The sequence below is a fragment of the Glycine max genome, chromosome 15 (assembly GCF_000004515.6).
Source record: "Glycine max cultivar Williams 82 chromosome 15, Glycine_max_v4.0, whole genome shotgun sequence".
NCBI classification, from domain to species: Eukaryota; Viridiplantae; Streptophyta; class Magnoliopsida; order Fabales; family Fabaceae; genus Glycine; species Glycine max.
The window spans coordinates 51205258-51230863 of NC_038251.2; the positions used below are offsets into that span (position 1 = coordinate 51205258).

Here is a 25606-nt window from a genome sequence, read left to right on the forward strand (position 1 = left end):
ATTATATATTTAAATACTTAACATAAATATAATTTAGTTAAATATTTATGAAAATACATATATTTAAGTGATCTAATTATTTAAAAAAACAAATTAAATACATAAAAACGTATTTTGTTTTAATAGTTTGTATTAGTGTAAAATTATGAGTATTTAAATATGAATTAATCTACAACAATATTTAAATAATAATAATTTTTAATTGAAATCAAACAAATTTATTGATGTAAATAATTTTCTCAAATCCTTTGGAGATAAATGATAATCCATAAAATGAAACTACATGATATGTTGCAGGTATGAAACAGAGAGGCTTTTAGTCTATATGTTCTTTATGCAATTCACCAAAAATTATGGCTATTATCCCCTGAAAGCCCAACAAACATTATATTGTTATTGGAATTATTTTAATTTTAAATAAAATCAACATTAAAAAATTTTAAACATAAAGGTATTATTTAAAGTTAAATACTTGCCTAAAATTTACTATGTTTTTTTTGGGTACATAAAAATTTACTATATATTTAAAAAATTACTATTATTTTATAAAAGAAATCTTAAAAATCACATAAAAAAGAACATTTTCTCAAACCATACGTAAATTCGCGTTAATTTAAACTACGTTCTTGTTTCTTCGCGAAACAAAAAACCAAACACGATGAACAAATAAAAATGTCGAGAATAAGGTTTGGAGTGTCATTGTGAGCATTTTGGTTTACAAAAACAATCATCAATCATGGGAAGCGATAGAAAATCGAAACGAGCTTCACCCTCCCAACGTGAAGGTACTTCACTTTCCCTCTATGCAAAACCAAACTAAGTTTTGGGGTTGGAACAAAATTTGATTCATGGGTTTTGCAAAATAGTGAAGAAGATGGAGAAGAAGAAAAAAAATTGGATTTTTTACCCATTTTTCTGTGTATGTTTGTGTGTGCGAACCGTTATTGTTATTATTATAGTTTGTTAATGATTGTGGGGTTAATTGACAGATGAGAAGAGAAGCAAGAGGCAGAGAACGGTAGAGGATGAGGAAAGGAAGAAGCGGAAAAGGGAAAAGAAGGAGAAAAGGAAGGACAAGAAATCTCACCAGCATTCCAAAGAAAATAATTCTGATAAGGGTGAGTGGGGTTTGTATCTTTTATTTTTTATATTTGTCTAATTTTAGAGGTTTTGGACCTAGGGGTAAAGAATCGTGGTGGTGGAATGAAAATGTTCAGAGCAAAGTTAGAGTAAAAAAGGAGTGTTTCAAGGAGTGGTCTAGGTGTAGAAATTCTGAAACTTGGGATAAGTATAAGATAGCTAGAAATGAAACCAAAAAGACGGTGAGTGAGGCAAGAGCCCAAGCTTTTGACGGACTATACCAAGCTCTAGGAACCAGGGACGGAGAAAGATCTATATATAGGCTTGCTAAGGGTAGAGAGAGGAAGACTAGAGATTTGGATCAAGTAAAGTGTGTTAAGGATGAAGAAGGCAAAGTCTTAGTGCATGAAAAAGATATCAAGGAAAGGTGGAAGGCGTATTTCCACAACTTATTTAATGATGAATATGGATATGACTCTAGCAGTCTAGACACAAGAGAAGAGGACCGGAACTATAAGTACTATCGTCGGATTCAGAAACAGGAAGTAAAGGAAGCGTTGAAAAGAATGAGTAATGGTAAGGCGGTGGGGCCAGACAACATACCTATTGAAGTGTGGAAAACTCTTGGAGATAGAGGTCTTGAATGGCTCACCGAACTCTTTAACGAAATTATGAGGTCAAAACGCATGCCGGAGGAATGGAGGAGAAGCACGTTAGTGCCAATCTATAAGAACAAGGGGGATATACAAAATTGTGCAAATTATAGGGGAATCAAGCTCATGAGTCATACCATGAAATTATGGGAAAGAGTGATCGAACGGAGATTAAGAAAGGAGACTCAAGTTACTGAGAATCAATTTGGTTTCATGCCGGGAAGGTCGACCATGGAAGCGATTTATTTATTACGGCGGGTGATGGAGCAATATCGCATGGCCCAACAAGACTTGCACTTGATTTTTATTGACTTGGAGAAAGCGTATGATAGAGTGCCTAGAGAGATTTTGTGGAAAGCTCTAGAGAAGAAAGGGGTTAGGGTTGCATATATTCGAGCTATCCAAGATATGTATGATAGGGTATCGACTAGTGTTAGGACACAGGGTGGAGAGTCAGACGATTTTCCCATCACAATTGGTTTACATCAAGGGTCAACCCTTAGCCCCTACCTTTTTACCTTAATCCTGGATGTCCTCACGGAACAAATCCAAGAGATAGCGCCGAGATGCATGCTTTTTGCAGATGACATAGTCCTCCTTGGAGAGTCGAGGGAGGAGTTGAATGAGAGGTTGGAAACTTGGAGACGAGCTCTAGAAACACATGGCTTTCGCCTAAGCAGAAGCAAATCGGAGTATATGGAATGTAAGTTCAACAAAAGAAGGAGGGTTTCTAACTCAGAGGTGAAAATAGGAGACCATATTATCCCTCAAGTCACACGGTTTAAATATCTTGGGTCTGTAATACAGGATGATGGGGAAATTGAAGGGGATGTGAATCATCGCATTCAAGCAGGATGGATGAAATGGAGAAAAGCATCAGGGGTGTTATGTGATGCAAAGGTACCGATCAAGCTAAAGGGAAAGTTTTATCGGACTGCGGTAAGACCGGCGATTTTGTACGGAACAGAATGTTGGACGGTCAAGAGCCAACATGAGAATAAAGTAGGTGTAGCGGAGATGAGGATGTTGCGGTGGGTGTGTGGTAAGACTCGACAGGATAAAATTAGAAACGAAGCTATTAGAGAGAGGGTTGGAGTAGCGCCTATTGTAGAGAAGATGGTGGAAAATAGACTTAGGTGGTTTGGGCATGTAGAGAGAAGACCGGTAGACTCTGTAGTGAGGAGAGTAGACCAGATGGAGAGAAGACAAACAATTCGAGGCAGAGAAAGACCCAAAAAGACTATAAGAAAGGTTATCAAAAAGGATCTCGAAATTAATGGTTTGGATAGAAGTATGGTACTTGATAGAACATTATGGCGGAAGTTGATCCATGTAGCCGACCCCACCTAGTGGGATAAGGCGTTGTTGTTGTTGTTGTTGTTGTCTAATTTTAGGGTTGTGAATGTTGGGCTTTAAAGGCAGAATAAGAGGGGGGGCGGGGGGAAGAAGGTAGAAATGAGAATGTTAAGATGATATGGCCACACAAGAAAAACAAGGAGATATTGTTGTAGCCCTGATTGAGAAAAAAAAAATGACAGAAAACCAGTTAAAATGATTTGGACACATACACAGGTCATTGGAAGCAGCAATGAGTAGAGTAGACAGCATGGTTTTTAGTCATATGGAAATAGGAAGTGAGAGACCAGGAAGGACATTGGGAGAAGTTGTTAAGAGGAATCTTATGGTAAATAATTTGGTCTTAAACTTATGTAGCCAACTTCATCTAGTGGAATAAAGGATTTTATTGTTGTTGCTTAACTGTAGTGGCTGCAGGACATGATACATGCATATTTAAGTGCTGATTGTCTGGATTGGATAACCAAGTTCCACCTTGGTGGGACTATTAGTTTTAAATCTTGAAGAAACTGAATATGATAAGATTATAAGCATATGTAACCTAGACATTCCAAGAATGGTAACATTAACCTTGTATTATTGTGTCAGTAATGTTGCCTTCAAAGTACCTTAGGATGTGATAGTCTATCTAAGAGATTAGGTCCATATCTCTACTTAAAGGAATATTTCTAATTAGAGGAACAAGGAAAGGAAAGGGTTTGTCTGTAGTCAGCATGATTTGGAGGGTATTGAGAATTGTAAACTAAGCCAGTTCGATTAGGAAGCAAGAGGATATGGAGACTAATTTTTTATTTGCTGAAATCGTCGATGTTCTAGTCTAGCAGGCATGCCAATATTTTGTATTTAAATTTAAAATCTATTTTAGGCATCTTTCTTTTCTTATATATAGGTGTATGAATAGGAAAAGCTGTCTTACTAATACTCCAGCTCTGTAACATAGCTCAAAGGAGACCCAATTTAAATGAATGTGAATTCATGTAGGCTTACTTCTTGGGGTCTTGGACAATGAGAGTATTTCTTATTATCATGACTACCCCACATGTTCGATTTCCTATAGTATTAGTAACAGGGCAAAGTATAGGCATAACACATCACTACCTGATAGGAACTCAGAAAATAAGATGGAACCTAGGTGGAAAGAATCAAAAAGAGTAGAATTTTACTATGGAAAACTGAACACAAAGTGGAGAATTGAATAAGGATCTTTCCTCCCACTCCCTAATCTGATTTGTCGAATACCCTCCCCAATCTGATTTCCTTATTTATCTAACCAAACTCCTCTAACTCACTAACTAACTAACTATTCTCACTAAATAACTTATGGACTAACTAACTAACAGCTGTCCTGATTCAGCCCTCCACATTATACATCCTGACAATACTTCCCCCTTGAAATTCCACCTTGCCCTCAAGGTGGAAATAGGGAATTCTCTTCCTATGAAAGCTCCTGCTGATCAGCTCTTAGCCATGCATCTCTCCCCTGGATGTTGATAATCTCCCCAGACCCACTATCCTATGCCATTTCACTACAAATTCTATTCGCTACTTTTTCCCATCTTTCTCTTTGGCAATGTTGATGATATATTTTTTTATTGACTATATAATTAAAAGCCATAATGATGGGATGTTGACAATACTATTAGGATTATGGAATGTCATATTTGCATGGGTTAGGGATATATTGTAAATAGGGTAGCATCATGGGATTGGTAGATTTTCGTTTTCCCAATATTGATGTTTGTTGGTGATTGGGTCTTAGTTTTAGGAGATTAACTCCAGATTTCCAGCATTAAACAGAATTATCAGATTGATTCTGATTGTATAGTTAGGAGAATATTCCTTTTATTGTTTAAGGATCTGTTGTGTATTCTTTCCTTTTTTAGTTCACGGCAAGTTAAGGGATCTCCCCTGATTTTTAAGCCTAGATTAGTGTACAACTATTGATCTAAATCCCTATTTATCTCTCTTTGAATTTTGAAATCAATCATTCATAGTGAAAAACATTTTTTTCTACAATGTATAATAATTAGGATTGCTTGATATCTATTTGGACTTTCTCTGCTGTTGTTAAATCTATAATTCATAACATTATCCTCAGGGCAATGCTTAAGATATATAAAGTGAAAAGTCTTTTTTAAGAGTGTTTAACATTTAATGTTATCAATGCATTAACTGCCATGGTTTCAAATAGAAACTTTCTATTTATCAATCTATTAACCATTGCTCTTAGGGAAATAGTTTTCAAAACTAAATTTATGATTGAAATTGTTTTTTGATTCGACTTTTATCCCTCTCTCCTACTTGTTCCATATCCCTATTATTTCTAAGCCTCTCCAAGATCTTTCTTCCTACCATATTCTGTTTGGCTTGTCCTACATCAATATTGTAAGTGCTTGAGGTTAAGTTGGCAAATTTACTAAGTAATGGATAATCCTCAAATGTTCTTCTTTTGAGGGAAACTTGTTGTGGAAAGTTTATCTACAACTTCCATTATTTGGTGTGATTGTCTACTGAAAATGCTCTTCAAAATGCAAAAGTCAAGCAAACTCAAAATACTAATTACCTGCTTCTGTTGCTTACAATTGTGGTTAACATTTTACTGTCTTCTGTCACAACTCACAAACTGCTGTTATCAATGGCTCTGCTGATTGTTGTATGGTACTTCATCTTTTATTGAAAATGCTTCAATTTTTAAAAATACTAATTTTGGCTAAATTTTTTTCTCATAGCTTGGTAATTTTCCATATAACAATTTCTCCCTTGGTGAATAGAAAGAAAACTAGAAATTTTCCTTTGAAAGATTTTCTTTCCAAATTAGTTCGATATTATTTTTGTAACACAGGTGAAGTAGAGATGTTTATGTGCTTCCTCTCTATTATGAATTTTCTATTCATCATTGCTTAATATTATATTTGATGAGCATTAACTTTGTTTAGTGTTGTTTGTTTGTTGTTCACTGAACTAGAGTTCTGGTTAATTTACTCTCTTCTATCAAATGGGATTCTTTTCATGGGAAAATAAATCTACATTCTGTTGTTATCTCAGGGAAGTTGAAAGATAAGCACAGAAGCAAACATAGCAAAGGTGATGACCATATGGTAAGTTATATTTCCAATATTATTAATTATGCTACATGCAAAATAACCTTGTATTACTGTCATGCTATATCTGGGTCAGATCATTTTCCTTTCTTCTTTTTTTCCTTTTTTGCATTCATGCTTTTCTCTTCGACAATTGTATCTTTTAAATTTTTATTTAATTTTGTTCTTCATCCCCACATTTAACAGCATTGTTTTTTCTACAAAATTCGTTGATATGGGTGAGGAATGCTTTTATTTTACTACAGAAAAATAATGTAGAAAAAATAAAACAAATAGTTTATGCTGCAATGTCCAACAGCCCAATAATGTTTGTTTCCCATATTTTGAAGACTTTTTCTTGTTGCTACTGTATAATTATCAAAATAATTGAAAACTTTTAAGATGGACCATTCCCATCTATGCATGCCACGGCATTCCTTTAAAAGGCCCGATATCTTGTTGATATATATTGATCTAGTTATGTACTTTTAGTTGTTAGAAGTAATTTTTTATATTATTTATCTATTGGTTTGTTGATATTTACTGTTCATCTTGTTCTTTTGAATGTAGGAATTCCAAGAATTGTCAAATGATGACTATTTTGCGAAGAACAATGAGTTTGCTACCTGGCTAAAAGAAGAGAAGAATGTGTTTTTCTCTGATCTTTTGGCTGAGTCAGCGCGCTTGTTGTTTTCTGATTTCGTCAAAGCCTGGAACAAAGGAAAGCTTGATTCAAATTACTATGAAGGCATTGCAACTGGACCTCGCACATCCCATAACTGGAATATCAAGAAGTAGCTTTAGACATAAGAGCGCTCATCTTGATCCGTTCTCTATAGAGCTTTTGATTAGCCTTGCTTTCTAACCACAAGCTTGAAACAGTAAGTATAGATGTTTTTTTTCTTTTTTTTTTTATCTGTGTAAATGACAATCTGCATCAAATTTCAAGAATTAGTTGTTTGAGGTGCTATATGGAAAAATGATACTAGAACAGAGAACAGGTGAGTTAAAACAAAAATCTTAGGGGATTAGTTTACTCAATGTGACTGATTCTGGATGATGGATAAAAGTAGGGCTGTTTTTACTAATTACTGAAAGATTTATACCAGCTCATCTATGAACCTGTTGTGTATCATTGTAACGAGGGTACAATTTTTTCCTATAATCTCTTTTTCCCAACTATTGTTATCCTTACAATTTTTTTTACTACCTTATACTCAAACTGAGATTTGTGAATCCCCCTACCCCACTTATTGCATGTTTGGATAATTGTTGCATCCTTTCCAAAAAATACATTCAGTTTAGCATCCCACCTAAAGGTATGCTCAGAATGGTTAACCAAACATGTAATGTGTGTTTAAAATGACATAAATACGAACGACGAAAAATGGTCTCGAACATAATCACAATTTGTGATCTTTATTTTTTTTATTTTTCTCTTCTGTTTATCCACAAGAAGGAAAACTTTTTTTTTTCTCTTCATTTTTTTTCATATTATCTCTATGTCCCCATTTAAACAAAGGCTTAGAGTAAACTAAACTGATGTTAGTAGAATAATAGATGTACATGCCTAATATTCTATACATAATCTTGTTTAAACTTGGATATTCATAATCTTGTGTGCCTAAGAGGAAAAGGTTATCTTCTGTTTGTACCCATGAAATCCACCCCTCAAAGTGTGCGTAAAGAATATCAAATATGCACCTCTGTTTTTGAAACCTTTAATATTTTCTTTCTTTTAGGATATAAAATGCACCATGTAAGATAACATGTGATGTAGTCATACTGCATATACAAAATTATCTATACCAACACATTTGACATAATTCCATAATAACATAAATTTGATGTGTAAAGTGAGAAATAAAGATATATTTGTCTTCGTTTAAAGTCTATTAAGCATATGCAGTATTTTAATTAAAATCAAGGGTGGACAGAAAAGTGAGAAAATAAGGATATATTTATCTTCTTAGCGAATTTTATTTTAATCTCAACTAATTATAAATAAGAAAATTTACCAGGAAACAAACACTAAATTTGATAAATTATTATGGACTGAAAAAAATATCAAGAATCAAAAATAAAATTATTTTATTAGGGACTTCATATAAAATAAAAATTTATTAATAAATATAAAAATTAAATATTTATTAGGAATAAAAATATATTTAAACTCTTAAAAACACTAATTTTTTTTGTACTTTGTCTTTAATCTATTAAGAACCATTATTCAGCCTAATTTACTGAAACCTATTAACCACTGGTTTGAAAACTAACGAGATTATAAAAGAGCAGGTAGTGCTTGCTTATTCATATATATTTTTTCCACGAACTAAGGTACTTTCCATTTTCTTGGGATGGGATGGGAAAGGCTTAAATATTGATCATCTTTAATGGCAAAATGAATCGAACTCCTCAAAGTCATTATTTACTTTCTCTAGTATTTGTATACCAATACCACCACATTGTCCACGCAAAATTCATCTTCGTCTCACTTAACCGAGAGGGATGTATTAGGGCTTTTTTTCCAAAATGGATGCAAAATAAAAACTAATTATCATAATGGATCCGATAAAAAGTATTTATCAAAATAAGTAATTTTTGTCACGTAAAAATGTAGGAGATATTATCTTGATATATTTCATCTTGTTAGATATTTAGTTTCGACATTTTCAGTCAATTTAACATCAACCAAGTTATCAACACAGAATATCATTTTGGATTATAAACAAAAAAAGGAAATTGCTTATTTTATTGAAAAATATACTTTTTTTAAAAAAAGTAAATTTAAATAAACTCACTTGTTTTCTGTTTTCATTCATATGTATTTTGTTGATCTTTATTTCAATTTTTAATTAAGATTATAAAATGTAAGTAAAAAATGAAAAATATATTATAATTATAAAGTTTACCATGAAATATAATCATATAATGAAAAGTTAAACAATAATTGACATACTATTACAACTGTAATTTTAATTTTTTTTATATTAAAAATATATTTGCTTAATAAAATAATGTATTTTATCACAAGAGTTTAACTCAGTTGATTAAGTAGGATATGAGTTATTATAAATCTCTTTGTTAGATTCTTTCGAATAAATAATAATAATAATAATAATAATAATAATAATAATAATAATAATATTTCAGATAAAATAATATTATGACTAAATGAATTTCCTTTATTATAGCACAAACATATAATATAAATAAATTGAAGCCTAAAAAACATGTCATTGGGATACTTGAAAGAATTGTGTAGAAATGGATTTTAAAAAAAAGTTTAGCATTAGCAATTAACTTTTAAGAAATTCAAAGCTTGCATTCTTTTGGTGAAGTGCATGAAATAAAGACAAAACAAAAAATTAACTATATTCGTTCAAAGCTTGTATTCTAAATGGCCGTATGCTCGTTTAGATGGAAGGAATTTTAATTTTTCAACCTGTTCTATCCTTCTAAATCTGCAATAATCTCTTTTTAGGCTTCCCAAAATAGAACATGTTCCTTATTAGTTTATATGAAAGTTCTATTTTTGTCTTTATTCCTTGAAATCATTTTTATTTATATTTTTTCTAACTTGCCTGCTGCTTGATCATTTTTGAGGAAATTAGTTGTCATTTACTAAAAGATAATGAACCCAAAAATTATATATAAAAAAGGTGAGGTTTAAATGATTTTTTTTCTCAAAAAAAATATTTTATTTATTCATTATTTTAAAGCCAAAACTTTCATTCAATATCAGACAACAATAACATATACAAAGGGGTACCAGAAAAAAATATAAGGATTTTTATCATGATTTGTAATATATTATAATAATACTAAAATACATATTCTTATTACTTTATTTTTCATTACCAAAAGAAATAACAGTATATATCTTATTACTTCATTCTTCGTCACTCATAGGATGTATTCCTTTTTTCATGATTAATTATATATTTATACTTATTATAAGTAGCTTCATCAATATAACACAAACATGATTGATTGAGGTGGAAATAAATTACTCTAAAATCAAGAATTTAATTTTATAGATATTTTACTTTAGTTTAATTGACTCTAAATTGAACGAAAATATATCAAGGTGGTGCCTCCTACCACAAGATAAATAAAAAGCATAAGGTGTCACTCAACTTGATATCTCCTATGTTCCTATGTAGCAAAAATCATTTATTTTAGTAAATATTTTTTTAACCAACTTATTATCATAATTAGTTTTTGTTTTAACCCATTTGGATTAAAAAAAAAAAAACAATGTATTAGTATCTTGAACAGGGAATTATAGATATTCCAGAATTTGTTCTTGTCGAGTACTTCAATATCGTACAGTTATCTTTCAACTATCACTATATTGGCAACCAAAATTAAGAAAAGGCTTAAGCATAGAATCACAATTCACATATCTTAAACACCTAGTCTTCAAAATTGCATTGATAGACAAAAGAAACATGACAAACGTTACGCTAAAAAATTTCACCTGGCATACTTAACCACTTATTAGGTAAAGATAATTACTATTAGACATTTCAATAACTTCATAACACTATTAACCATATGTGAGATATGTTTAACCATTAGAGTCACGAGTATATATATATATATATATATATATATATATATATATATATATATATTTGATAATTGTATATACATATTTATTTATTTTTAACCACTTGTAAGGCAAGATTAGTCAATTTCAATAATCTCATGACACTATTAATCACTCTCAGACATATTTAACCATTAGCAACACGAGTATAGATTTATAGTTGTATACTCACATTTATTCCCTCTTAACCACTTGTGAGACAAAATTAACAGTATTTACACATCACATGTGATGGTGGATACTGGGTGAAGAATATCAATTATAGATTATCATTAATCAAAAGTAAGCAACATCTTTGGTTCAAAAGGACGGTTTGCTTAGATGAACGTCCAATTTGACGAAGGATTAGAATACAATACACCCTATTTAGGTGTTAAATTATGACTGAGAACAGAAAAGAATATTGTGATTGATTAAAGAGGAAGGGAAATACTGGATGGTACGAAACGAAATACACGAAAGTTATGTGTTGATTACTTTTAGCGTGATTTCTATAAAACTTTCCTTCTTCTTTTTTTCTATTTTTGATTTATATTTAACCAATGATATCCAACCACGTTTTTTCCTAATGAGTTCGTACTGCATTGCTTCGTACCATATAGCAATGGAGGAAATGTAACTTATTCTATCAATCTAACTTGATGAAAAAATATTTGCATTATTTAAAGTACAATTAACAATAGTGTAGAATCAATTAACCTTGAAGAAATCCATCATAGGATCATAGATCATTTGATTAGCATTAACACCCATAACAAAATCAACGTGAGCATAGTCTTCGTTCAACATTACCACGAGCTTGTTCCTATCATGATCTTTGAGGTCATTGAGCAAAACCTGCACATCCTTTGCATCAGATAGCGTATCTTGCCCTCCATAGCTGAGGAAAAGAGGAAATTCATTCGGAATTCCGGTCATGTCATAAAGAGGAGGAAGTGGTTGTCCATAGTGCTGCATATTTTGTCCTTGATCACCATAATCATATTTTGCTATTGTTCCTGTTCTGATCACTGCTCCAAATCCATAGCATGAAACATCAACAACAAATCTATATCTATAATCTATAATATATACAATTCTTTGGATTAGGATGTTTCAAATATTGATGTTTCAAATCCCACTTTATATGTGATAGGTTTATGTACTTTTATATCTGTTTTTATGTAGCATTTGTCTCCAGTTTGACATCAAATTGCTTTTAATGGTAATTTAAATTTATTTTCTTAACAAAACATATCACTTATATAATCATTGATAAACTCTTCATATCCCTGTGCAACTAAATCTAGTTATGTACATGCTAGTACTCCCAATCAGAAATGCATACTTCAAAATCAAATGACATTTGGTCACACACACACACACACCAAAAATGTTGCTTACTAGTTACTAGTGGACTTACTTTGAGATAGATGGACCAAATTCTTAGTTGATGTTGGCTGTGGTTCATGATCAAGAAAGACATCTATCGTGGACGAATTTAAGCAGCAATTGGGACCTAACGTTTCAGCGTAAGTAATACCAAAACAATGTCAATATCTGCAGGAACTGGTTTAATATATACAACTGAAAATTTAGTAATATTTATAGCACCTGCGAAAAGTGTCATTAGGTTTGAGCACTTCAAGTTTAGAATATGGCAGAAGTCTTTCGCAAATTTTACTGCAACATCCCTGCTCATTAGTAAACATTGCTACTATTGGCATTTCTTTTAAGCTTCTTTTATTTATGAAGTTAACTTTTGTGCACTCAAACACATTGCAGAAAGAGATTGTAAATTTCCAAGGTTAAGGTTTTTCAGTTACCCGTTTGGAACAAATTCGCGGAGTCCTAACCAGCATATTTCCTGTTATATTAAGAAAAAGGAAAATATTTTTCATCAAATCAAATTGTATTCAATAGATATTTAATGCTCAGCTAAATGATTTTCTCCTATCTCTCACATTAGCTAGAAATGCAACAGCAGCAATTTTTGTTAGTATTGATGTCATTTGATTCATATGGGCAATTGGGCTAAGTAATGCAGCTGATCTAAACTTGTTCAGCACTTGTCCTTGATAGAAAGCAACTAAAGCCATTAAAGTTCCCTGAAATTTCAAGTTATTGTTAAATATACACTCATTTGAAGTAAAAGGTTTAACCACATTTTTTGTGATATAGTTCTTTTTTTCAATTTTGGTTTTAATCCTCATGCTTTAAAAGTATTGAGTCCTATAATTATCATTTTTAATATTAATTATTTTTATTTATATTTTTTATATATTAATGATGAATTATAAAATTTAGAAATAAATTAATGATGATGCAAGATTAATTTTATGAAATTATTATTTTATTTTTTCTAGTTATTTTTTATTGTACGTGTAAAATAAGTCAGGATGATAATTATTTTGGTACAGCCCCCAATAGCTTTTTCCTGTTAAAGTTAATGTGATCTGTATGCCATGACGTAACTGCCATACTTGTTGGAGAATATCTTTCTCCTTCGTGAAAGTGTTGATACTTATTGATGAAGTAACGTTATCTGCATATGGGAAATTAGAGATTCGTAAAATCAAACACATAACTAAACTTTTTTTGGCTAACGGAATTGCGTTCCAAACAAAAGGATATTTTATTGTGAGATGAGAGTGGGACTTTAACAATAATATGTGATCATGGATTCATATTTTGTTGTATCAATGGAATGAATAAATTAATTGAGAAGAATCATTGGATAGCAAGAAATTGCGTTCCTTATCGAAATACTTATCTCGGGCACAGTGTTGTCATTATTTTCAGCATCAGTATCATCCGTGTTTTAAACCTTTCTCGGACACCACAATTGCAATTATTTTCAGTCACATAAAATCAATGAAGTTGCGTTTCCTTTGCAATTTCGGCGCTGCAACAATCAATTGGTTCAAGTGTTCTGTTATACATGATGGATTTTATTGGAGTTTGTTTTATATCCATGACTAACCTGTTGATTGGTTAAATTGTTGGCATTATATAATTTACAATGCCCCAAAGGATCAGTTATGTTTATGATAATATCACTTGATACTCTCTGTCTAGTGTGGACCTTGTTCACATATGAAAATCCCAACGGGAAAAAAAGAAAAGTCTATTTCTGCATAAGTAAATGAACATGATCATTGGCAAAGGAAAGGTGAACCAGGAAAGGAATTTGAGATCGCAGTGCAATTATATTGCATTGAACTTAACCGGCAATATATAAAATAATAAATTTAAGGAACAATCATCAGAGATTCTAAAAAGGGAAAAATAATAATTAGCAATATTCATTGAGAAGTCATTGCCGCGTCGTCTAAACAAACTAGGTCTGTTTGAAAATGTTTATGACTTTGGAAAAGGTTTATCTGAAGGCTTGCTGGTCATCACAACGAGTAGCTCGCAAATTCACTATTGCCATTACAATGTCACTATTTAAGCCTCCAATTAAACCCAACTGTGAAACAACTTCAGGAACACAAGATTTCTTCATTGCAGATTATTCTACTTCAGCCAAATAGTCATCAATTTCAGCTGGTGTCAATACCCTGCAACATCATTAACATGCTATTGTTAAGTCACCCAGTTAAACAATCTAAATATGAAAGGATGGCTTTGAAGTTTGAAGTCTAGATTGATTTAGAATTTAAGTGTAGAAAACTTGAAAGTCTCATTTTTGTGATGCAATTCTCTTTTACTTTGAAATACTCCAAATTTATTATTTCAGATTGAACAACCCAAAATCAACACAATTAGACTGATGACAGAAACCAGAGAGTCATGCAATGTAGGTATATTTCAAGTATGCATATATGCACCTGAACTTTTTATCAGCACCAATTATGCCAATTTCAATGTTTTTTCCTGAGATCTGTCCCTCAAACCTGGAAAACACCACAAAAGAAAACAGTAAAGAAAATTTGAGAAACAATCCAAAAGACTAAATAAATACTACAGTAGCATATGAGAATAAAAAACAATAGCATAAAAACTGTCAATAAAGGGAAATAAGAACGGTCGTTAACTCCCTGTCATTATCAAAGTTTTTAAAGTAATATAAGCTTGATTTAAAACTTGAAAGAATAAAGCCAGAGGATGTGATGATGGTTGGGAGGGATGTGCCGTAGGTAATTGTCAAGACCACTACTATAAAATTTCCTTAAATACCCTAATTAGCCAATATTCTCATCTGAACCCAAATTAGCCAATGATGCATTTTCCTCCCCCAGACTATAATTGTGAAACACAAGCTATCATGCATTACTACTTATGGTAGGAGAATAACATTTGACCAAAAAGAGATGAAAATAGCCAAATAATATAAAATAATGTTTGGGCCTCCTAATGGACAGTAATAGTTAAACATGTCATTTTCATTAAGGTTTTATAATTATTTAGTGCATAAACTTGGAATGTCATGCTCCTACCCTTCCTTCAGAGTCAACATTGCTGTGTGGACTGCATCATCAAGCTCCATATCATCTGTGTACCTGTAAGTGGACAATCAAGTCAACCATAGAAATGATGGGGAAAATGAGGTATAACAAATGAATCTCAAATCACTCAGGGAAACATAATCACAATTATCTTCAAAGAAAGAAAGTTCCAAACACAAAATTAACAACTGTAGAGATGCATTAAAATAGGCACAGCAGGCAAATTTATTTATAATACATTAAAAAAAAAAAAAAACTAATGTACACTGGAGTCAGAAGGCTCCTCGCTATGCAAAGGTATGGGGGAGGGTCATCGTATATGCAAAGAGGCTATTTCCAGATTTGAAAACATGACCAACCAGTCACCAAAGCACAACTTAACCGATGCACCAAGGCTCACCCTCTTATAATACATAATAATGTAAAATCATTTTTGAAGTGTGCATTCATGAATGTCACTTCAGCTATTATGGATTACAAGAATCAATGGATTTTTAAGTTCTCGTACAGCTATTATGTGTCATCATATCGTACATTAATGTTCAGCATTGACAGTTTTCATAGATTTCACCACTACTTACAGTGTACAAGGGGTACCAGCCACAGCACATAATGGACACAAACACAAAAAAAATTGATGCACTCCACACATTTTGCTTGCAGAACTGCTATTGATGAAAAGCTTACCTCTTCTCAAGAAACGTCTTTGCATTAGAAACATTTTTCCCCATAGCAGAAGCTTTCCAAGAAAAATATGAACCTGATGGATCCACCTACAAAAAAACAAATCACATCAAATCACAACCTTCAATTCCATCTCTTTAAAATTTAAAGCAGTAACTTTAAACAAGTCTTAAATGCAACAACAAAGAGATCCCAGTAGGCCAGTACAAATGCAATGAATACACAAATGTCTAGATGCATAGTGATATGGACAACCAATTCTCTGATGACACATTTGAATTTGAACACACATAATCAATGGGCAATTTTCAATTTGAAGCAAAACTAATTCAGGTGAAGCAAAACAAGGCAGCATAGAATTTATGTAATTAAATTATAGTCTTCAGAGAATCTAAGGAGCACTTAATCATTTCACCAATGAATGAGGTTCTGAGATCTAGACTTGTTACACGTACAGTCTGTATATGTGACAGCTAAACATACAGAGTTCGAGTTCACAACAAAGGGTTAGACAATGCAATATAATCACAAATTAGGATTGCAAGTGATGGTCATTTACCAGGGTTTAAAAGCAATATGTCAAGAGTTACATCAAAAAAAGAATATTAACACACCTGATATAATTGTGGCCCATTATCATCAAACCCGGCAACTAGCAGAGACACTCCAAAAGGCCTGACACCACTATCATGACAGAAACAGAAATGTCAGAATTCAAAAAATGATAAAGGGTAAAAATGGAAAGTGAATGTAGTTGGGTGTATACAGAAATAATCACAGGATCAAACTAAGTTCAGTGCATGTAGTTAGCTGCTTATTAAGGATTTATCTACTATAAAAATCTGTCTAATTGACATATCGAATTTCTATATGGTCACATCTAACATATACCTCCAGAGGAAAAGGAAAGAGTAACAGCTCAATCAATATTAATTCATGCTGTTTCTTTTCAAAAGATAAATCCGTTTTAGGCATCTTAAGTTTAGCTTTAAATTTCCAGAGAATTATATTCATGTCCCAGGTTTCTAGAAGCTAATGATAATTGAGACTTTGACAAATCAATCCGTCATCATTTAATTACAACAAGCAATCCCCCTCAACATTGAAAGACATCTGAATGGTGTTCATAGTATTGGAGGATTTCAAAATAATTAGTTTATTATTAAAAAATATTGTCATAAAGTTAAGGGAGAGAATCAGTAGCTAAAAAAAAATCTGGTGGGGGGATGACAGGGAAAAAAAACAAAAAACAGAGGTAGGGAGTCACTCATTTAAGGGGTTGTTTGGTTGGAGAGAAGAGAAAAGAGAAGAAATATTTGAATTAAGTAGAGAGATAAAGGTGTGGGACCCACGCAAAAATTTAAAAATTTCTTCTTCTTTACTCCCTATTTGATCTCAACCAAACAACTTGTAAGGGATCAAATTGACAAAGCCTCAAAGATGAGGACGGTAACGTTAACTATACCTCAAAGATGAGGACGGTAACTTTAACTGTACCTGAATTATACTCTTGAGTATTTTCATCCCAATTTTCCTTTTCTTGGGGTATTTCTTTCTTCCTTTCTTTTTTTAGGGAGGGGGATGATGATGATGATGTATATGCATGAAATAAACTTCTATCTTATCATTTCACAAGCTAAATTACAGGGGTCATATTATATCTCAAAGAGAGGACAGTTTGCAAATAAATATTTACCCAGACTGAGTAAATTCCTGCATTACAGCGGCAACTTCCCTGACAAGTTGAGTGACAGGAATTGGTTCCTGCAAATTTCAATTATTATCAGATATAACTTCCACCTGTTGATCAATGTTAGCAGAAGAAATAATTGTTTGAAAGGGCTGATGGTTAATGGATCCTGAATAAAAGAGTCGGCAATAGTTAAAGAGGCAGTCAGGAAGTTCTTTGCCCAGAGATTCCAAGAATTAGAGCAGGATAGGCCTAGGTTGGATGGGATATGCTTCCAGACCATTGGTAGCCAGCAAAATGATATTCTGGTAGAGCGCTTTCAGGAGGATGAGGTAAAAAGGGCGGTGTGGATGTGTGGGAGTGACAAAAGTCCGGGGCCAGATGGACTGAACTTCAAATTCATCAAACAATTTTGGCATACTATTAAATCTGATTTCTTGAGGTTCTTGGACGAATTCTATGTCAATGGAATTTTTCCAAGGGGTTCTAATGCATCTTTCATAGCCCTAATTCCCAAGGTATCGGATCCTCAAATGTTGAATGAGTACAGACCCATCTCACTGATAGGGTGCATGTACAAGATTGTTGCGAAAATACTAGCGAACAGATTGAAGAAGGTCATGCCTAGTATCATACATGAAAGGCAATCAGCATTTATAGAGGGCAAGCACATGCTATTATGAGAAGCATATGATTTTGTATCTTGGGAGTTCATCATGTACATGATGAAAAGAATGGGCTTTTGTGCTAAATGGATTTAGTGGATGGATGGGTGTTTAAAATCAGCATCTGTCTCCGTTTTGGTGAATGGTAGTCCCTCAACTGAGTTCTTACCTCAGAAAGGGCTCAGGCAGGGAGATCCACTATCACCTCTTCTTTTTAATATTGCTGCTGAGGCACTTAATGGTATTTTGTCACAAGCCATGGAGAAGGGGCTGTATAGGGGATTCTTATGTGGGAAAAACAAGGTGGAAATCAGCATTCTCTAGTATGCGGATGATATAATTTTCTTTGGAGAGGCAACGATGGATAATGTTAGAGCTATCAAAGCAATTTTGAGGGCCTTTGAACTTGTATCAGGGCTCAAAATCAACTTTGCTAAAAGTGGGTTTGGTGTTTTCGGGGTGTCGGATCAATGGAGAATTGTCGCAACTGATTACCTCAATTGTAACTTGTTGTCATTCCCTTTCACATACCTTGGTATTCCTATTGGAGCAAATCTGAGAAGATACCAGACATGGGACCCTATCATTTCTAAGTGTGAGAGAAAATTAACGAAGTGAAAGCAAAGACGTTTCATAAAGTCAATGCTAACATCCATTCCTATTTATTTTTTCTCTTTTTTCAGGGTGCCCAAAAAGGTGGTGGACAAGTTGGTGAGTCTACAAAGGCGTTTCCTATGGGGTGGGGGTCATGGTCAAAACAAGATATCATGGGTCAAGTGGGAAACTGTATGCTTGTCAAAAGAAGAAGGGGGCTTGGGAGTCAAAGACATAAATTCCTTTAACATGTCATTACTGGGCAAATGGATAGGGAATCTATTTCATCAGCAGGCGGAATTGTGGGCTAGGGTACTCGAATCAAAATATGGAGGATGGCGGAGTTTAAGTGAAGGACCTAGAGCAAATGGTGATTCTATATGGTGGAGAGACCTAAAGTTCGTGTTTCAGCAGCCACAACATGGAGCTATGATGAAGAACACAACATTATGGAAGGTAGGATGTGGGGATAAGTTTAAATTTTGGGAGGACGGCTGGATTGGTGGAGAGGATACGTTGTTATCAAGATATCCTAGGCTGTATGCCATTTCTTCTCAGCAAAACCAAAAAATACAGCAAATAGGGGCTTTCGGAGGTACGGGTTGGTAGTGGGATTTCAGGCGGAGGAGGCCATTGTTCGATAGTGAAATTGATATGGCGGTCTCATTCCTAAGGGATGTTGAAGGTCACAGGATTCAGCCCCAGAAAGGAGATGAGTGGGTTTGGTTGGCAGACCCTAGTGGTCACTACTCGGCCAAATCTGCCACCATGTCATTAGGGGGGATATGCCTGTAGAGAACCAGGATGGAGCATTTGAGGAGTTGTGGAAACTAAAAATTCCGTCTAAAATTGCTATATTTGCATGGAGATTGATTAGAGACAGGTTGCCAACAAGAGTAAATCTGGGAAGGCGACAAATAGAGGTAGCGGATCCTAGTTGCCCATTTTGCAGAGAAACAGAGGAGAGCGCGGGTCACTTGTTTTTTCATTGCAGGAAAATAATTTCAGTTTGGTGGGAATCAATGTCGTGGGTGAATTTGGTGAGTGTTCTTCCAAACCACCCAAGACATCACTTCCTCCAACACATTGGTGGATTCACAGAGACAATGAGAATTAACAGATGGAAATGGTGGTGGCTAGCATTGACTTGGACCATTTGGAAACAAAGAAATAACATTATTTTCTCTAATGGTTCTTTCAGTGCCAACGGAATCCTAGATGATGCAATTTTCTTACTATGGACTTGGCTCAAGAATTTAGAGAAGGATTTCGACATCAACTACAATCAGTGGGCTTCCAATATCAGGGATGGGCTTGTAATCACAGCAGGATAGCATCCATCAGTAACTATTGGCAGTAATTTCATTATGTAACCAGTGTATGGTCCACTGAAGAGGAGCCTTTTCTGCTATGTAAATTGTTCTGTAGTACCTCTGGTACTTATTTAATATAAATCTTTATTTTGGCCGACCAAAAAAAAATCAGATATAACTTACACTTCACAAATGATCCAACATAGAATACCAAAAGCAAACAGAAAGAACATATGTTCTAGGGAAAATCTAATCAATATATGACAATCAACATTAACAGGCAATAAATCCTACAAACAAGTAGTACAAAATTCACTGACAGAAAAAGGAAATGTGTCATTAAAAATTCCAGGCGATAGAAAACATATGATACAGAATTGTAACTATTCTCTCGGAAAAAACAATTATATAGAGCACGAGTTGTAAAACTCAATTTAAGAAAGAAATAATTAAATTCTTCTATTTGACCCCATTAAAACTGTCAACATAAATAGCACTTTCACGGCCAGTACTTTATCAAGATATTAAATCTACAACTACTTGTAGATTTCAAAGTATTTCCTTTATCCCTCCAAATAAGCAACAAAATCTGAATTTCTGGAAAAATATAGTATACTTGAGCTAAAAAACAACAAAACGCTCAAGTTATTCTCTCTCTAGTGCCCATCCAGCTCCTCAATAATTAACTATTGGGCAAAAGGTGTCACTAAATAGACACAATTTCCTTGGCTAGTCCACATCTTAGAAAAATGGGTATTAAAAAGTAAGGACAAAATGTAACACTGACCGCAGTAGTTTGCATATCTTAATTATGTATTGGTGGCTACTTTTGATGAATCCCATTATAAAAGATGAATTCAAGCAATCAGTACAATTATATATAGAATTTTATCCTTTATTTCTCCTCCTAGACATCCTTCCATCATAACTAGCTTGGACATAGCACTGACTGTTTATCCATCTAAATCAATTTTATTCTTTATTTTTCCTCAAAAACATCCTTTTATTATAATTATCTTTTTGTTTCCCTTCTCAAAGTATACAAAGCATGAAAGTTACAAACACAGAATTGTACAGAAAATAACCACTCTCAGTCAAAAAAATATGCATTGCAAAATAATGAAAACTACCTACAGATGTCTAACCGATTAACAACAATCATTGAGACAATATAATTCATTAAAATACCAAGTTCCAAAGTGAAGCTGACAGTCATCTTAGCTAAGTATATGCAGAACAAGAACTCAGTAGTAAGAAAAATGTGTTGGAATAAAATTTGGTATACCATACTTTATATAACCGATGATACTGCTCGGCTTGTTTCCTGCTTTTTCGAACCAAAACTCGAAAATCGGGACCCATGCCACTGAACAACAAAGACCAAATTTGCAAGACAAGTTAAGGACAAATAATTATTTCCATTTGCCAAAAACTTTAACAGAAATTAAAAAAGGTAGACTAAGCCTGGTTATGAAGTTTCAAACACAAATTAAACATCAGAAAATAAGTTATTTCAACAGTTTTATCTCTTACAAAGTGCAAAAAGAGAACAGAAAGTGAAATTTTTCTGTTGTCTATATTGCCTTTTTAATGTTTTAAAATAGATTTCAAAAGTCTACATTCAGAGACAACTCCTATCATCCATGAGAAAATGGTCAATAGTCAAATGTGGGTTGAATCCAGTAAATCTCTTTCATTAGGGAATCTATTGAAATCCTAAAGCAGCCAGTGATGATCTATTATATAAAAACAATGCAGATTAACAGTCTTCCACCTGCAAGTATGCTTTAAGTATACTTCTGTCTGTTTACATCAGTATACAAGCACTAATTAACCATTTACCATCAACAACACTTTTTCTTATATGTTGACTGAAATAAATATTTTCCATCTAGTAAGTCTTTAATCAGTGTTAAGTAAGCTGCGCAAATTTCTATTTCACACTTCTTTCAGAAAAACATTTCCCCAAAATAGTTGTGCCACGTCCCTAATGCCTCCCACCTCAGTTGTTGATATGTCTAGATAACTTAAGTGGCATCTCATGTTTAAGAAGACATTCAAAGCTAAGCCATCAATTGCCATTATGTGTAACCACTATCAAGATACAATGAATTAATGATGTAATAAAATATATTTAACTTAAAATAATTTAAATATTACAAAGAAACAAACCTATATACGACACCTATATTTGGTGTTAATAACTGAATTTTCTGGACCTGCAATCAAATATAACAAAGAATAAATACACAGAATGCATCATGAATTAACCGACATCAAAAAATTTAAAAGTATATTGACAAATTGCTTGCAAAAACTACATAAAAGATTATTTTATCAATGGCCAGACTTTGAAACATCCTTAACTATCAAAATATAACAGGCACATCATTCCACTTGGCAAATATTTTTGAAGAAAAGTAAAGCAAAACAATGCTATATATTATACTTTAGATTACTAGGAAGATAACGCAGTATTAACAGAATGAATTGCTCCACATGAAGCATGCATCAAATTGTTGTAAGGTACTAAAATCATTAATAGGTACATTATCAGTCAGCATAAATTTCAAAACAATATTGAACACAGTAGTATCTAAACAAAGATGTAGACTAGCATATATGAGCATTTATACAGCATACACATAGGTGATCCAACCTGGAAATCCAGCCTTGCAACACAAGGAATTAGCAAGGAGATTATGTGTTTGAAACAGAGGGAATCAGGGAGTATTAATGATGGGTGTATTGGGGTCAGGGTTCGAGTTAAATAGACAAAACGGTTATAGCAATGTAGCTTATAATTGGGACCATCAAGGTTATGCGTAACTAAAGGTGTTAGAACCATGTACAAACACAGTAGGGACACCAAGGATTTTCCTATATTGGAAATTTGGATAGGACATGTTTTTAAATATAAAAAATTACATGAATAATGAACAAAAACAGTGTCTTATCCCACTAGATGAGGTTGGCTACATGGATCACACAATGCCATTTGGCACGGTTAAAAAGCGATCTAATAATGGAAAATAAACTCACTGATGCTTCATCAACCAATATAGATGGTAATTTCTTCTCGGTAGCAATGACAACTCCATTTGCAGCTGCAAGAATCAAATATCAAATCTATAATTAGAACTAGCAAAAGCTATAGCTTACATTACAGGATCAAATCTAGAAGACACAAGAACCCAATGAATCAGAAAGTAAAAAGTACAAACAATAGCAGACATAGATTTTAAGTTTTTAACAAACAAAATGAACCCCCAAAATGTAAAATAAATTACACCAAAATACACAATTAAATCACAAACTATCTTTAACACTAGCCTCCTCTAAAGCATACTCAACCAAAGAAATTCTACATTTAAGAGAGCACTGCTTTCCCAAAACAGAACTGAACTTCCCCATCATGTCAAAGCCCCTTAAATGGCCTAACAAAGAGCTGTAAGCCTTTCTGTACCGAAACAATCTTCTGCCCATCTATTAGAAGGCAATCATACAAGCTCATTCTTTCAACATTTGGTGGGAAAAAATAAAAAATCCTGTCATTTTTCTTTCTCATAATAATAATCTAACACAAAGATGATACTTCATTTAGAACAAGGAAACAAAACAAGAACATATCGTGCCAGCATAATAATTATCCAGCACACTTTTTTTCAGTGATCTTTCCACACACCACCAGTCTATAAAACAAACAAGGGTCAAACTTAATATATCATAGATGCATACAACATCACTCCAGTTTCTGTCTATTTACCAGCACCATCAGCAATCTCAATCCCACTAAACTTACTCAGAAATCCCAGAATACTTAGGAAAACTAAGGCGTGAAATTCAAAACCTAAACTGCTTCAGTATCCTAATCCCAGGTACCTCACTGAACAAACCTAAGTCCCATATCCCAGCACCCACCCAGTTAACTTTAGTTACGAAAAACAATTAGAAATTCAAGAAAAACAACTTAACACAACAAGATATCATTTATTTACATTGTTCCCACACCCCATAACAAATCAACAACACAAGTGCATCAGTCATAAATAGATCCAGTACGGAGCCGGAGATAATCAAAGACCTTTAATTCCCAAAGACGTTTGTCCAGACCCAACAGCCGTCAAAGCATGCTCAATCTGAACAAGCTTTCCAGAAGGGCTGTTCCACAACACAACAAAACATATCACAATCAGTTGAAGCACACACCATTCTATTTCATATAAACAATAATTAAATCATAATAAACCAAATTAAAAGTTATCAGCGATTCTAACCATACCTAAATGTGGTGAGAGAAAACGAATACTGACTATCCCCCATGATAAACCGCGCAAGAATCTGCACTCACAAGCAAGTTACAATCACATCATAAAACAAAACAAAAATAGCAATTCTACTCTATTTATTGAAAATTAAAAACACTTGAAAGAGGGGGTTTTTTTCATACCAGTCCTAGTAAAAAGATCAAAAATTAATTTTGGGCAAAGTGTGAAATTAGAGCATGTGTGTGATGGGTAAATTGAACTAAAAGGCGTGAGAAAAAATTAAAAAAAAGAAAAAAAAAAACGCGATCCATAAGGAGCAAAGAAAAGAAGGGAAATGAATGAGAAAAACTAACCTGAGAGAAAAAGAAAGAGAGGTCGCAGCAGATGGTACCATTGTTGGCTTCTTCTAAAAGTGCGTCTATAATAGACTGTGAGAAACAGAAAGAAGTAGAGAACAAGTCTTGAATTCGGGCCTCTACTTGGGCTGGGCTTCGGCATGTTGGGTCTATCAAGATAGGAAATTGCTATTGGCACGACCATAATTTCTAATGGCACTATCCACACGGGTGCCCTTTTGTTTTATCTCAAAATTTTACCTTGAATGAAAACACAACAGAACTGTGATTTTATTGTACAATTGAGGGTGAAAAAAAAATTGACAACTGAAACACGATTTCATTGTACAACAGAAATATGTTTTTGTTGTTAAATTTTTTTCTCCCCCAATTACACAATTGAATCATAATTCCATTATGGGAATTTTATCACCCCCAAATATCACAACAAAATCATGATTCTATTGTGATATTTGATTCCACCCCCAAATGTTTAACGAAAGTACAATTCATTTTGTTATTTTATTTTCATCCCACTTTGCAACGAAATCATGATTCTGTTATATGTTTTTTTGTATAAAAAGTATTTTAATTTTAAAAAATTAAGATTAAATGTTTTATATTGTGTTTTAACAATCAAATTTATGATGGTCTACAAGCTAGTAATGCTCTTGTAAAGCTTGATACAATCTGAACCATTCTATTTTATCAGGGCAATCTTGGTCATTGTTGATAATTGAGTCACAAGAGAATAGTACAAGATGGTGATAAATACTATTGGTGGTGTGAGGCAACCTAATGCATTGTGTTGATATTTAGAAGATTGTTTTGAAGATGGAGGGA

General features: G+C 33.2%; 3 protein-coding genes across 3 annotated transcripts; 1 reads left to right on the plus strand and 2 right to left on the minus strand.

The window, feature by feature from the left end:
- Positions 1 to 603: 603 nt before the first annotated feature.
- Positions 604 to 7348, plus strand: LOC100795206 (style cell-cycle inhibitor 1-B). The gene is made up of 4 exons (XM_041009530.1): positions 604 to 785; positions 990 to 1118; positions 6135 to 6187; positions 6740 to 7348. Exons 1-4 carry the CDS (start codon positions 737 to 739, stop codon positions 6965 to 6967), a joined length of 459 nt encoding a protein of 152 aa, XP_040865464.1. The 5' UTR covers positions 604 to 736; the 3' UTR covers positions 6968 to 7348.
- Positions 7349 to 11474: 4126 nt separating this feature from the next.
- LOC100800336 (triacylglycerol lipase 2) lies at positions 11475 to 13244 on the minus strand. Its single transcript, XM_003545880.1, has 6 exons — positions 13182 to 13244; positions 12728 to 12871; positions 12590 to 12630; positions 12378 to 12457; positions 12187 to 12282; positions 11475 to 11794 (listed from the first exon to the last, which is right to left on the minus strand). The coding sequence occupies exons 1-6, from the start codon at positions 13242 to 13244 to the stop codon at positions 11475 to 11477; spliced, it is 744 nt and encodes a 247-aa protein (XP_003545928.1).
- A 791-nt stretch (positions 13245 to 14035) lies between these two features.
- Positions 14036 to 24868, minus strand: LOC100795748 (proteasome subunit alpha type-2-A). The gene is made up of 12 exons (XM_003546760.4): positions 24782 to 24868; positions 24443 to 24501; positions 24245 to 24321; positions 23203 to 23267; positions 22333 to 22379; positions 21451 to 21526; positions 17595 to 17662; positions 16513 to 16582; positions 15902 to 15987; positions 15206 to 15268; positions 14597 to 14662; positions 14036 to 14326 (listed from the first exon to the last, which is right to left on the minus strand). Exons 2-12 carry the CDS (start codon positions 24481 to 24483, stop codon positions 14278 to 14280), a joined length of 708 nt encoding a protein of 235 aa, XP_003546808.1. The 5' UTR covers positions 24484 to 24501; positions 24782 to 24868; the 3' UTR covers positions 14036 to 14277.
- Between the last annotated feature and the right edge of the window lie 738 nt (positions 24869 to 25606).